At 39.9% G+C, this 13,768-nt stretch overlaps 1 protein-coding gene across 1 annotated transcript; it reads left to right on the top strand.

Annotated features, from left to right (window-relative positions):
- Nucleotides 1–583: 583 nt before the first annotated feature.
- dldh (dihydrolipoamide dehydrogenase) lies at nucleotides 584–12,605 on the top strand. Its single transcript, XM_046394318.1, has 14 exons — nucleotides 584–739; nucleotides 2,179–2,254; nucleotides 3,570–3,649; nucleotides 3,965–4,033; nucleotides 5,261–5,330; nucleotides 5,930–6,030; nucleotides 6,120–6,263; nucleotides 6,548–6,649; nucleotides 6,880–7,070; nucleotides 7,178–7,348; nucleotides 7,697–7,886; nucleotides 9,714–9,851; nucleotides 11,970–12,059; nucleotides 12,352–12,605. Exons 1-14 carry the CDS (start codon nucleotides 701–703, stop codon nucleotides 12,415–12,417), a joined length of 1,527 nt encoding a protein of 508 aa, XP_046250274.1. The 5' UTR covers nucleotides 584–700; the 3' UTR covers nucleotides 12,418–12,605.
- Nucleotides 12,606–13,768: the final 1,163 nt, after the last annotated feature.

Here is a 13,768-nt window from a genome sequence, read left to right on the forward strand (position 1 = left end):
ATTGTCCGTTTTTGAATACTTTTGATTTTACCTTTATATTTCAACTTAAAAATGGTTTATCTTGCCTTGTTTGGTATCATTTTTTTCAGAACAACCTCTCAAGTGTGACTTTACTGTTAATTTTTCATTTTGACATACTGTATTAACACACTGGACCTAAAATCACACAAAAATGTAAAATCCGAGTGGAAAAAAGTTTGATTTTTCACTGTGAAAATCACAAATTTATTTTTAACGAACAATTTTTATAACGTAGAATGCAAATATAAATTGTAAATTTGAAATAATTATGTGCAAATTTAGCAAACAAGAAGTTATTTACAACTATTCACCCTAAAATGCTGGAAATGCGTCAGGCGTTTTATTGTACAGTAATTTACAGTACAGCTATAGTACAACACAATCAGTGTCGCAATAAAATACACCACAAGTTATTTGTAACTCCAAAGACCAGAAAAATGACTAAACTACACACTAAACACACTGCACTACACACTAAACACACTTCACTACACACTTTTAACTTTTTTACACTTTATTAGAATTTAGAATCCTTTACCGTCTTTATATCGTAGACGTCATAAAGAGGCGACACACAGGCGTGTTTTCAATGAATTGGTAGTGCGCGTGCGCAATGACGGGAGTCCTTGGCTAGACGGCCTGTTGTAGGTTACAGATCCTGTGAGGGGACACAGACAAAATGCAGAGCTGGACTCAGTTATACCGCTGTCTGGCCACGGTAAGGATGGATTTTATTAACATACTGAGCAGCATATGTTGTACGGGCCTGTCTGTAACTGTCTTCACTACGTTTTCGTCCCGTAAATACTGATACATTAATTCTGCGGCCCGGCCTGGTCAGTTTACAGCTCTGGTGCAATCGTATGGAGAGAACTCACGCCAGATTCCAATGGAAAAACTTGTAATTCGAAGTTGTTTTTGAGAAAATTATATGTTGCTTAATATGTATATAATATGTTGCCCAATGTAATAAGTGTTTGTTGATTCGGCATTAACAAAATTAACAAAGATCTCTACTAAAATAAAACTACGACTTAAGTCGTTGAATGTTTTTACACGGTTAACAAGGAAAGTGCATTTCATAAGAAAGTTTTGGTAGTTATTTCGTTGACATATTACAATCTTTTTTTCAAAGAATATGTGTTTTTAAAGAGTGCGAACCAAAGTAGTAGAAGTACCAAACACAGTGCACAGTACAGGTGACGGCTCTCTCCCTACGACTGACGTTAGCATGCTAAGATAGTTAAGATAGTTAGCAGTGGCTACCCACCTCGCTGTGCAGCTTATGTCGGAGGCTGAGAAGCTTGCACATTCTTTCACACATAGCATAATCTTACTAATTATGCTTATCATTTGAAGAACAGTAGTCATCACTACAGTTTCCAGACTACATATTATGTCAACTGGCAGTTCGAAAACATGTTTGCTAAGCAGCTAGCGCTGAAGCAGAGAGGAGATGGACTGTCGCTGGTTCCGTTAGCCTGCACTGACTTCACTCAGTCAGCGTTCACTTTAACTACACAGTGTGACTCCCCCAAAGAGATCTGTTCTGTGTGTAAAAGTAGTAACTGGAAAATATTCATTTCCCTTTTTTATCCATTTTCTAACCCGATTTTAGCCTCACCCAAAATACAGAAATAAATCCTAAAATAAATCCGATGTTCTCCTTAACTGTGACGTTACAGCTAACTCTGCATCTCTCAACATCTTTTTCACACAGTTGTTCTCAGTGTGCAGTCGATTGAAGAACAAATTATTGTTAAACCTATTGTGCAATGTAATGTTGAGAGTTCAGGTATTAACTGTAATTGTATTCTTGTAGTTGATGAAAATCAGATAACAAATGGCTTGATTTAAAGTGTAGCTAGTTTGATCACTTTCACCTTGATCCTTTTAGTCTCTGGAGTCAATTGTTATTAAAAGGTTGTGTTAAACAGTTTGCAAGCCACCAATAGAAACAGAATTCAGTTAAAAACAAACAGTGGATGTACTGTTTTTGTTTTTGTTTTTTGTTTGTTTGTTTGTTTGTTTTTTATCCTGGAGTGAGAGTACATTTTCAAATACTGTGTAATTTCCACCGAGTCCTTTTTTGTTGAGTGCTTCGTGTCTGGCAGCCTGGTTAACATGTTTTCTGACTATGTTTGTTTTATGTCACAGCGCAACCACCACCTTCCCTGCAAACTGCATGGAGCTGCAGCTCTGTCTGTCAGAACCTACGCTGACAAAGCAGCAAGTACGAGGACCGTAAATCTTCAGTTGTCATAAATGCTGTGTTCTCCTTTGAACTTAAGACTGACCCGTGATCGTTGTTTGCACTTTTAGCAGACATCATTTGCTTCACTACAATACCTACCCTAAATATCTCCATGCCAGTATCAGGAAAATACTGTTATGATATATTAAATGACAGACCGTGGAACTATTCTGCGCTCTACTGAACACATTTTCAACATTTGTAATTAATGTCAAACTGATTACTGTTGCCACTACTGATTGAGTATGAATTGATCATTTATAACCAGTGTTTTGTAAATGCCTAATGTTTAGAAGTTTGAAAGTTGTTTTTATGGAGAAGTTAACTTCATGAGTGTGAACAGAACTAGTCATTAAAAGAAACGGATTTATAGCTTATGAGACTTTAAACTAAAAACCTTTAGTGTTGTGCTCCAATTGGATAAGGAGTCTAAATCTATAATATTTAGATCCATTGACAAATTTAAGGCATAATTACTAATGTGTTAAAGGAGGCATGTGATTTTTTTTTTCCTTGAGTGCCACACCAAAAAACTTAAGTATGTAATGTGTTATTGATTGATTTTTAATATATTGTGATTTGTGGATGCTACCTTGGCCAGGTCTCTCTTGTGAAAGAGATTTTAATCTCAATGGGACTTTCAGTAAAATAAATAAGTTACCACGTTGTCCTCAGTTGTAAGACCTGACACTGTGACATCACCTGTAACAGGAAACGTTCCCCCGATCATCATGGCAAGTTCTATATTACTGCTCTTTAGTTATATTTTCATAATACACAGGTGTTTTGTTTACATCTACTGATTTCTGCTACCTGGACCTTTTGGCATTATTTGTAAACAAAACTTGACCACACAGAGAGGAGAACACCAACCAGGATGTTTCAGGTCACCTCCTTTTCATGATCAGCTACAGCATGGCTTAAAATCTTACAAGTACATTAACATGCCAACATAACATGTTTAAATATCTAAGTGACCGGCATTTCAAAACCTGCAGTTTTTATAACTCCAGTTGTTTAAAAAGGGTTAGATGTAGACCCGAACCGTCTTTTGGTGAGCTAATTGCATTGACTGATCTTCCTTGCTGTGCTCACTTCACGATAAAAGCCTTGTTAAAACGCTTCTACACCACAAGAGATCTCAGCAGACTTTGTTCTGACATCAAAACTGAAACAGTATTTTATGTTACATTTGTCTCAAGTGCGGGCTGATGTTTCTCTGTTGTTGAATCTGTTTGTTCTTAGCTGCTGTTGGAAAGTCGTGATAAAATTTGTTGTTGTTTCTTCTCTGTAGTTGATGCAGACGTCACAGTGGTGGGCTCCGGTCCGGGTGGCTACGTTGCTGCCATCAAAGCTGCACAGCTTGGCTTCAAGGTAATACTGATAAATCTGATGAATATTGTAATATAGTGTATTTCCTGGCAATTAAATGGTGGAAGTGGGTTTATCATAATTAGATGGCTGAGACTTCCTATAACTTTCTATAAACACAACATTGTGCTTCAAAACAACCAAAAGTCTCCACCCTGCAGAGCTGTAAAAACAATCGCAGCCAAAGTTTGATTTGTTATGTTGCCTTTTTTTGTTTTTTGTTTGCTTTTTTGTCTGCTTTTCTTCTCTCTGTCCTTTCTGGTGAAAGACAGGTCTTTTCCCCAGGCTCGTTTCTAATGTTTGTCTTTGCCGTTACAGACTGTGTGTGTTGAGAAAAACACCACCCTGGGTGGGACGTGTCTGAATGTTGGCTGCATCCCCTCCAAGGTAATAATCTGCTTTTCTTTCTGATCAGAATGTTTGGATAATGAAGAGAAGGTTGTGAGCAGTTTAAAAATAAAAAGAAAATATAAACCTTTACTTCACTTTTAAGAGGGACGGGGGTGCAAAAAATGGAAACTTTATTACATATATATTCAAGTGTGACCTTTAAAATTAAATTTAACCAGACAGCAGAGGAAACTTTGTTGTACAGTTTTATTAATAAACAGCATACAAAGCTGTTCCCTTTTGTTTGTGAACAACAAACATCCCACCTTTTCATATTGGTGAGAAATGTTTCAGCTGTCATATGTGGTATTGAGACAGAAGCTTCCAGAGATACAATATCACCATCATCAAGTGTGGACAGTACTGTAGATTGTACAATAATGTTTCAGCCCATTAAAGAAAAGTAAAAGAAGAAAATTGTGATCTGTTTCTATGCAGAAAAACAGTTTTGACCTTCTTCACATTTCTTGATAGTTATGAGCCTAGTATTCAACCAGAGTCCCAAGTTTTTATGACATTCAACAGTTTGAGGCCAGATACTCTGAGGTGGGCTAGAGACAGGACCATGTAGAACAGTGTCACCTGCTAAAAGAAAATGCACATTACAGTTTGGGGCAGCAAAGATGATGTTGTTTCTGGTGAATTAAAGACGACCCAAAAGAACATTGAGGGGACTTGACTTGTAGCTGAAGACTCAGTCACAACGTCTTTCAAAGGAGTGTTCCTCTACTCAAATTAAGCAAAGTTTATCGAAAAATAATAATCAACTGATCAACAGTTGCGGATTGTCCAAGGCTTTAATGATGTAAGTACCCATAATGCAGTTGTTCTTGTACTGTGACTTGGTCTAAAACATGACTCTCTCACTGTGGTCACCACGTAAAAATGTCAGTGAGAAAACATTGACAGTAAATCAGAGCACATAATGATATTCTTCCCATTCTGGATTTCTTTGTACTATTGCCTTCAGCTTTAGGATTCATCCAACAGTAAAACAGAAACATATCCTACAAAGCAGATACAGGAATGTTTATTCTCAGAATTGTGCGTCTCACTTCGCAGTAACAGTTGTGTTGCAAATCTTTTCCATTTTATAGAAATGTGTTTTCAAGTCAGGCAAAATGAAACTGCACACTAATCTGAATTTACGACACATGAAACAGTAACATACATGATAAATGTGATTACAAATATTTAAATCTGAATAATATTCTGTGTCTGCAGGCTCTGCTAAACAACTCCTACTTGTACCACATGGCTCATGGCAAAGACTTTGAAAGCAGAGGCATTGAAAGTAAGAGGCTTCACTGGCTTTTAAAGGAATGTTATTTGTAGCTCAGCCACGCAGTTCAGGCCTGTCAGGTTGACGACTTTCATCTGGCAGAGTTAAAGAAGAAAAGTCTGATCTTTCTGTCCGAAAAATTAATAAACTACCACAAAATACCAAAATATGTTCAGCACAGTTTCCCAGATTTCAGGTCACCATTTAACTGATATTTAAACGTCTCATTTTGTCTGACCAACAATCAAAAACCCAAAGATGTTCAGTGGTACACAAGATGAGCAGCAAATTGTCTTATTGAGAGGCTAAAACCAGACGATGTCTGATCACTGGCCTGATTATCAAAAATAGCTGATATTTGTTTCTGGTTGTTGAATTGATCAACATTTTCTTCTGTTATACAGTGTCTTCTTTTGTTGTTGCACATGTTCTAATCAATAATAGGGCTGATGGTCATTCAGTGATATTGTATCATGACAATTTGGTCACGTTATTGTTTCACAAGACTCTAGTTTGATCTTGTTAAGAACCAACATAACAATGTAATTCTCAGTAGTAAATTTAATTTGACATTCTGCAAACAGAGTAAAGCTGAAGTCTTTCTCCGTCAGTTTCAGGCATCTCGCTGAATTTGGAGAAGATGATGGCTCAGAAGAGCGGGGCGGTCAAAGCTCTGACTGGAGGAATCGCACATCTGTTCAAACAGAATAAAGTCAGACCTCGTTCACTCGTTAACTATGACTGATCACATCTCATAAAGAATCTGATTTGCTGATAATTGCGTGTCATTGCTCCCCTCAGGTGACCCACGTCCATGGTTTTGGAAGGGTGTCCGGTAAGAACCAGGTGACGGCCACAGCAGCAGATGGCAGCGAGCAGGTCATCAACACCAAGAACATCCTTATTGCCACTGGCTCCGAGGTCACGCCCTTCCCTGGGATCCAGGTCTGGAATTCAAGGCCTGTTTCTGAAGATTAAATGCATTTGGTCAAATTAGAAGTGCATGCTGTGAGATTACTATAATATGCAAACTGTGACATCAGATTGGCTCTGTAGAAAAAGTTTGTCCTGAACGTAACCTAAATTTAAAGGCAAACTATGCAAAGTTAAAACATAACAGCTTTGTTGTGTTCAGCAGCTCATATTACACCTAATCAGTTTTAGCTGTTGCTGTTTAAATATATGAAGAAAGTGTGTGTTTAAACATGTTGAAATGTGTTTCATTTTAGATTGACGAGGACACCATCGTGTCTTCAACAGGAGCTCTGTCTCTGAAGAAAGTTCCAGAGGAGATGATTGTGATCGGAGCTGGAGTCATCGGAGTGGAGCTGGTCAGTACCCCCCCTGACTGCTTTAGCCCCATCATAGTCCAGAACCCAGCCAGTCATCAGAAAGATGGCCCAGTGTATATATAACTGATGTACTCGTATACTGACCTACAAATTAAGCTCTGGTTGTCTCACCTCTCCTTCTTGTCTTTGTAAACTCTGGCAGCAGCTTTTTTACTGTTCCAGCTTCTCAGCCTATAATTCACATGGGTGTGTATCCTCCTGTCCTGCAGGGGTCAGTTTGGCATCGTCTGGGCTCCAAAGTCACACTGGTGGAGTTCCTGGGCCATGTGGGCGGCATGGGAATCGACATGGAGATGTCCAAAAACTTCCAGCGCATCCTGCAGAAGCAGGGCCTTAAGTTCAAACTCAGCACCAAAGTCATGGGAGCCACCAAGAGGCCTGATGGCAAGATCGATGTGGCGTGAGTACCACACTCCTGACATCCTGTTTGGGTGTCAGTCTTGTTGAGTCTTTTTGAAATGTCTATTCTTGAAGCCGTTTGTCACTTTGTGTGTTGGTGTGTTTCAGAGTGGAGGCAGCAGCCGGAGGGAAAAACGAGACTCTGACTTGTGACGTGCTGCTGGTTTGTATCGGCAGACGACCTTTCACCCAGAACCTGGGTCTGGAGTCTGTGGGCATCGAGCTGGACAACAGGGGCCGCATTCCCATCAACAACCGCTTCCAGACCAAAGTACCCAGGTACCTCGAGCCTGGCCTGTCAGACGTGAGCTGTCGGTTGTCTCTGATAGACCGTATAGTCACACACCTTCCTACAGCAAGTCAATGAGCTGAAACAGTCACATGTTAGATGAAGCAGAAATGCCTCATCACTCTGTGAGCACAGATAGAAACCTCAAGTGCAGTAAATGGAAATGGAACTCGTGTAACAAGACAAACAATATGACAAATTGTTGATAAAAATAAAATTCTGATGCATGAAAGTGTAGCCCATCAAAGTTTAAAAAAGACAACACTGAATAAAAGCTACTGAAGGATAGCAGACTTTGAGTTTCTCTGTTTCTGTTGTTGTTTTTCCCTCCCCCTCAGTATTTATGCGATCGGTGACGTGGTTGCCGGGCCGATGTTGGCCCACAAGGCCGAGGACGAAGGCATCATCTGTGTTGAGGGCATGGCTGGTGGCGCCGTGCACATCGACTACAACTGTGTTCCCTCCGTCATCTACACCCACCCTGAGGTGGCCTGGGTGGGCAAGACAGAGGAGCAGCTGAAAGAGGAGGTGAGAGCCGTGACTCATCATGAAGGTCGCTTTTAATTTACTTATGAAACTCAGCCATGATTATTTCAGGAGCAACCAGAAGAGCAGGAGGATGTGAGCTGGCTGTCACAAACATCATAGGGTCACATCATATCTTGCAGTGACAGACACACAACTTTGACATATCATTTCCTTTACCAGTTGACATGTTAGACATGTTCCAGCTTCACATGTTGAGGGAAGCGTGTGCTTTTTAGCAGGTAATAGTTGTGGTGTTTCTTTACTGTGAAGCACGCAGACATATTGATTTATAGCTGCCCTGACTTAGAGACTGATCAGTCACTGAGCTGTGGCCTCTCAGCACAGTAACAATCATGTAAATCAGCTTTGTTTTCTCCTGGCTGTCAGTGAGCAGCAGTGGAAGGAGTATTCCTCTGTTTCACTATTCAGTAAAAATGGCAGTAAAGCAGTATTTAAAAAAAAAAAAAAAAACCCTCCATGGATTCTACTTTATCCACTGTGTGACATCCATCCGTCCATTTTCTATACGACTTTATCCGTCAGGGTCGGGGGGGGGGCCCAGTTCAAACTGACTACGGGTGGAAGGCGGGTTCATCCAGGACTGGTCGCCAGTCAGTCACAGGGCTGGCAACACACCTCGAGCAGCCAGTTAACCTGATGTGCATGTTTTTGGGATTGTGGGAGGAAGCCGGTGCTAAGCACTGCACCACTGTGTAATAATCTGTGTAACAATTTGAAGTATTTGTACTTCAGGTTCCACATTTCCACACTGGAAAATGAGTTTGTATTTTTTTTTAGTTTTTACGCGTTCTAAGACCTAAGATGGGCCTTCTTCGTCACACAGTGGGGAAATTCTCATTGTCACAGTAGCACAACGATAGCAAAATAAAAGTGCAGATAGGTCAAGTAAAAGATATGCAATGTAAAATATACAGGGATATTTACACTTTTTCTTTTAAAGATACAATACAAAAACACTTGAAACACACACATTATTTACAGTACTTCACAGTTTTTACATTGTAAACAATAAAAAAAGTTACTGTATTGCATTGGGAGATGGGGATTTTTGCACAGTAACTTATTGAGGTTCAGTTTGTGGTGTACTCATGGGGTCTCACAGCAGCAGGGAGGAAGGACCTGCGGTGAAGCAGCCTGCCACTGAAGGAGCTTCCCAGTGCTGTCAGAATCTCATGCAGGGGGTGGGAGTCGTTCTCCAGCAGAGAGGACAGCCTGGCTATCAGCCTTCTCTTTTCCACCACCAGCACTGGATCGAGGGGGCTCCTTCCTGATGTGAGATGTCAGTGCCATTGGCCTGTAGCTGCTCAGGTCCTTGGGGTGTGGCATCCTTGGCACCAGTGCCACACAGGATGTTTTCCACAGCTGTGGCACTCTCCCCAGCTTCAGGCTCATGGTGAAGATGTACTCCACTCTGCGCAGGTCTTGAGGAGGCTGTAGCTCATGCTCTCTGGACCAGCAACAGCAGTTATGCTATAGGGAAAAAAAAGAGAAATTTCCCACATTATGAAGCTCCAATTAGCATTTTTTAAGTTTTATTTGTTCATTATTTAAACCACAAGCAGCGAGGACAGAGGTTCATCTCTGAACTTTTAATAACGACAGACTAACTTTCGTTCTTATTAATAGCACTAAAGTTCTTAATCTGAGGTGACTTCTTCACACAAAGGCACATCCAGGACCAGAAATGGATGGCATCTGAAGCCGAATCAGCCTGATAGGACAAAACTGAAGTCTGCTCTGTTTGAGTTTTGCATTTTGAATGTCCATCAGGGTTTTAAAGTGGCACTTTGCTCCTCTCCTCCTCAGGGTGTCCCCTACAAAGTTGGAAAGTTTCCCTTCGCAGCCAACAGCCGAGCCAAAACCAACGCCGACACTGACGGTATGGTCAAGATCCTCAGCCACAAGGAGACGGACAGGATGCTGGGAGCTCACATTGTTGGATCTGTAAGAGCTGCATATACCACACATGACTAACCAAAAATGTTTTATCAGAATGAGAGTCTCTAACAGAGGACCCACCGTCATTTCCAGTTTTTCTGGCAGTTAATCTGACTTGTGTGGAGTCATCTTGACCTTTGAGTGTCTGCACACTCACTCAAGTGTTTTTCAGCTGGTCCTGCTATTCAAATTAAAATGCTTGAGGGCTTCTGGGTGTAGGGAGGCCAGTAACACGGCTGATTTGGTGAAGCACCTGACCGTGCACGCAATCAATTTCAGAGCAGAAAGTTGCTCCGTGTTTAACTACAAGAAGAGCGGATCGCAGCCTTCCTTCTCACAGCATTCAAGTCCACCTGTGGCCGTTACGTTACATGTGGCGTTCTTATACGCAGTGCGTTTCTGTATTTGCAGTGTTTCCTTTTGCGTGTTTACTTATATGTAGTGCATTTCTGTATTTGCAACACCTGTCTGTATATGCAGCGCGTTTGTACTTGTCCCCCACCATACAGAGCGGCCTGATTCAAAATCTCCACCTTTGCAACTGCACTGGAAATTATTCGTTGTTTATTTTTTCTGTAAGAAGACCGCTTGGAGTGGAAAAATACCCTCCGTTAGCTGGAGTTTAATTCTGACATTGTGACTGAAGTCACAATGTGGTTGTGATGCGCATTACACACCAGAGAACAAATCAGTATGCTGTTTTGAATTTTTGATCACTTGTGGTTAAAAAAAAAAAAAAAGAAAGAAACTGCACTTTGTCCTGAAGGTGTCAGCAGAGGAAAAGTTTTCTTTTGTACAGTGGCCATTTTAGTTAGATGCACTTGAGCAACCTTTAGCTCAAGTGTAGCCTGTAAACATATTTTAATATCGGTTCTTAAACCTCTGGAGTCGTGTTTTATTGTCCATTTTTGACTACTTTTGATTTTACCTTTATATTTCAGTTTAAAAATGGTTTACCTTGCCTTGATTGGTATACTTTTTTTAGTACAACCTCACAAGCGTGACTTTACTGTTATTTTTTCATTTTGACATACGATATTAACACACTGGACCTAAAATCACACTAAAAATATAAAATCTGAGTGGGAAAAAGTTTGAATTTTTTTACTGTGAAAACCACAAACATGTTTAACGAACCATTTTTATAACTAAATATAAATTGTAAATTTCAAAAAAATTATGTACAAATGTAGCAAACGATACCTTTACAAAACGATTTACCTTAAAATGCAGTAAATGCCTCAGGCGTTTTTTTGCACAACTTATTTTCAACACAATCAGGTGTCACTATAAAATACACCACAAGTTATTTGTGTCATTCCAAAAAACAGAAAAACGACAAAACTAAACACTAAACACACTGCACTACACACTAACTATACACTTCAAACACGCTAAATGTCACAAATCCCTCAAATCTCAAAACGCGCTATCACAATCATAATCTCTTGTTCGCTGCCGTTTCTCCCACAACTTTCCATAGAGACAAAATGCCATGTGTTGCCATACATGTGTTCTGATTGGTTCCTGTGGTGCATTTTTTTCACCAATAGGAAAGAGATTGTCATGTTTCCTTACAATGGCCGGTGTTTACTGTGTGTTCTTGCATAAACTTGCACCAAACACGCAGCAAAGGTGAAAATAATGTTCAGGAAAAACCATCACGTGTATTGTTTATCATAACTCGGGTTTTACTTGACATATTAACAACATTTAAAAACTTGTATATAGTTTGAAGTCCCCACTTTTGACACAAATTAAAACAGGCTGAGGCTGTGTCTTGCAGCCACGTCATCTTAAATTGGTCATGTTATAAGGACGCGCCAGCATGTCCGTCAACTCCAGGGGGTTAATGTGCTAATGTAAAATATAGCTTGTTAGGATGTTCACAGCTAGCAGGAGTGCAAAATTAGAACTGTGCCTTGCTAACAATTGCAATGTTAGTATAACATGCAAACATGTAGCGTGCAGGCCACATAAGCATGTTGCAAACTTGAGTTTGTTTTTCTGATGTGTTTCACTGTGGATGAAAAGACATCCAGATTTCACTGCTGCTGCAGCCAAAGACAAATGTTGTCTTCAAAACTGCTTCAAGATGTTGTTTGTTTGCGTGTTTGCCTGTAGGGGGCAGGAGAGATGATCAATGAAGCTGCTTTGGCCATGGAGTACGGCGCTTCCTGTGAGGACGTCGCCAGAGTCTGCCACGCCCATCCTGTACGTCGTGCGGCGTCACACAAACATTAAGATAACGTCTGTAGGACTGGGAAATGTGACCATGTTTATCAAACATTATCGATACTAAAGATCTCAAATTCAACAGACACACTGACTGCTTTGCATCTTTTGACTCCTGTTCATACCAGACATACTGCAGAAAATAAGTTAAAAACTGCTTTGACCGTTCATACACAAACATTTAAGTAGCAACTCTGCCTGACTTCTACTGTTGCTAAATCCTTTCATTCCTGTCTTTATAAGCCTTCTGTTTATTTCCCCCCCCCCGCAGACGGTGTCGGAGGCCTTCAGGGAAGCAAACCTGGCCGCCTCCTTCGGAAAAGCCATCAACTTTTAACCGACTGGCCGCTGCCGCACCTTCAGTGTACATAAGAGAAGAAAAACAGCTCACTGTGTGTCTGCATCAGGACCTTCATACAACCTGCTGGGATCCTCCGTGTGCATCCAAACTGTACCACATTTAGTTCTAATGTTATTTAAATGTTCTCAATAAAACAGTTAAGATGACTGGGTGGCAAAAGCTGACTGTGCAGACCAGTCTTTTGTAAAACATAGTTTAAAACATCTCAGAAGAACATTCACTTTTAAAATCTGGTTTTGGCTCAGTGGTTCTTGTAGCAGGAGAGGGAAGGGTTTTTGTTTTTTTACAGTTTAAAAGGATTTAACAGGACAAGTTTGGTGATGATTTAATCAGAGCAGGGAAATATAAAAGATCAAGTTTAAAGACTTTCTTCAAACTGCTTTTTGTGGGTCAAACCTGGTTTATCACTATATTCTGAAAATGTATCATCTGAGTTTATTGATCCATGCCTGTTGAGTTACATAATTTATTTGGGTTAGATTTAATAGATAGATTGATAGATAGATGACTTTATTCATTCCCGAGGTGAAATTAGGTTGTCATAGCAGTCCGGTGTATTTGAATGCAATAAAACACACTATGACATGAAATACTGAGTATAAAAATAGAACAGAGAAAAAAAGAATAAAATACACTAAAGGACACTTGTGTGAAAATAAATAATAGAGAAACAGTATCAGTATATAAAATTTTTTGGAGTGCAAAAGGTGACAGGTAGATTTAGAATGTTTTCCTCAATAACTTAAGTCCCACTCAGGTGGGAAACCTGTGGCATAAAAAGTTGCAGTCAAAATAATAAAAAATCAGAATCAGTGATTTGTACATGGAAAGTTTCAAAATGTGCTTACTAGCTTTTTCTGGAGCCTTTAAAACTTTCAGTTTTCAGAAATGAATCTGAAGTCATCTGCTGAAATGTGAAAACTCCTGAAGAAGCCAGTAAGTGCTCCTTGAGTTCAAATTGTCGTTGATTTGATCTAAATACTTTGATTCAAAGGCTAAAGACTCAAATCTTGACTGAGTTATAGTTGGAGGATTCAGATTATTGATCAAAATGCAACAATTCAACACACTGTGAGGTTCATAAGAAACGAACCCCATGTTTATGTTTTTTCTGTTCCTTTGTGTGGAACTTCTGACTTCTTTCTTAAACACAATTGTCTTTGGCAACTTAAAGGTTCCCTGTACAGTTTTAGAGCTCCAGTAGCACCACTGAGCTGTTTTTATGAGTGGATCGATGTTATCCTGTGCGCATGTGGCTGATATGATGCACAGTCCTACAGTGGCTTTAGTCCTCTGCTGATTTACAGGTGGTGAAGATGAAGACCAA

Source organism: Scatophagus argus, chromosome 7 (assembly GCF_020382885.2).
Source record: "Scatophagus argus isolate fScaArg1 chromosome 7, fScaArg1.pri, whole genome shotgun sequence".
Taxonomy (NCBI): domain Eukaryota; kingdom Metazoa; phylum Chordata; class Actinopteri; family Scatophagidae; genus Scatophagus; species Scatophagus argus.

Bases quoted from the DNA above. Each gene is read 5' to 3' on its own strand.
- dldh (XM_046394318.1), top strand. From the start codon at position 701: ATGCAGAGCTGGACTCAGTTATACCGCTGTCTGGCCACG. The intron at 740-2,178 runs GTAAGGATGGAT...TTTATGTCACAG, and splicing joins TATACCGCTGTCTGGCCACG to CGCAACCACCACCTTCCCTG. The intron at 6,031-6,119 runs GTCAGACCTCGT...TGCTCCCCTCAG, and splicing joins ATCTGTTCAAACAGAATAAA to GTGACCCACGTCCATGGTTT.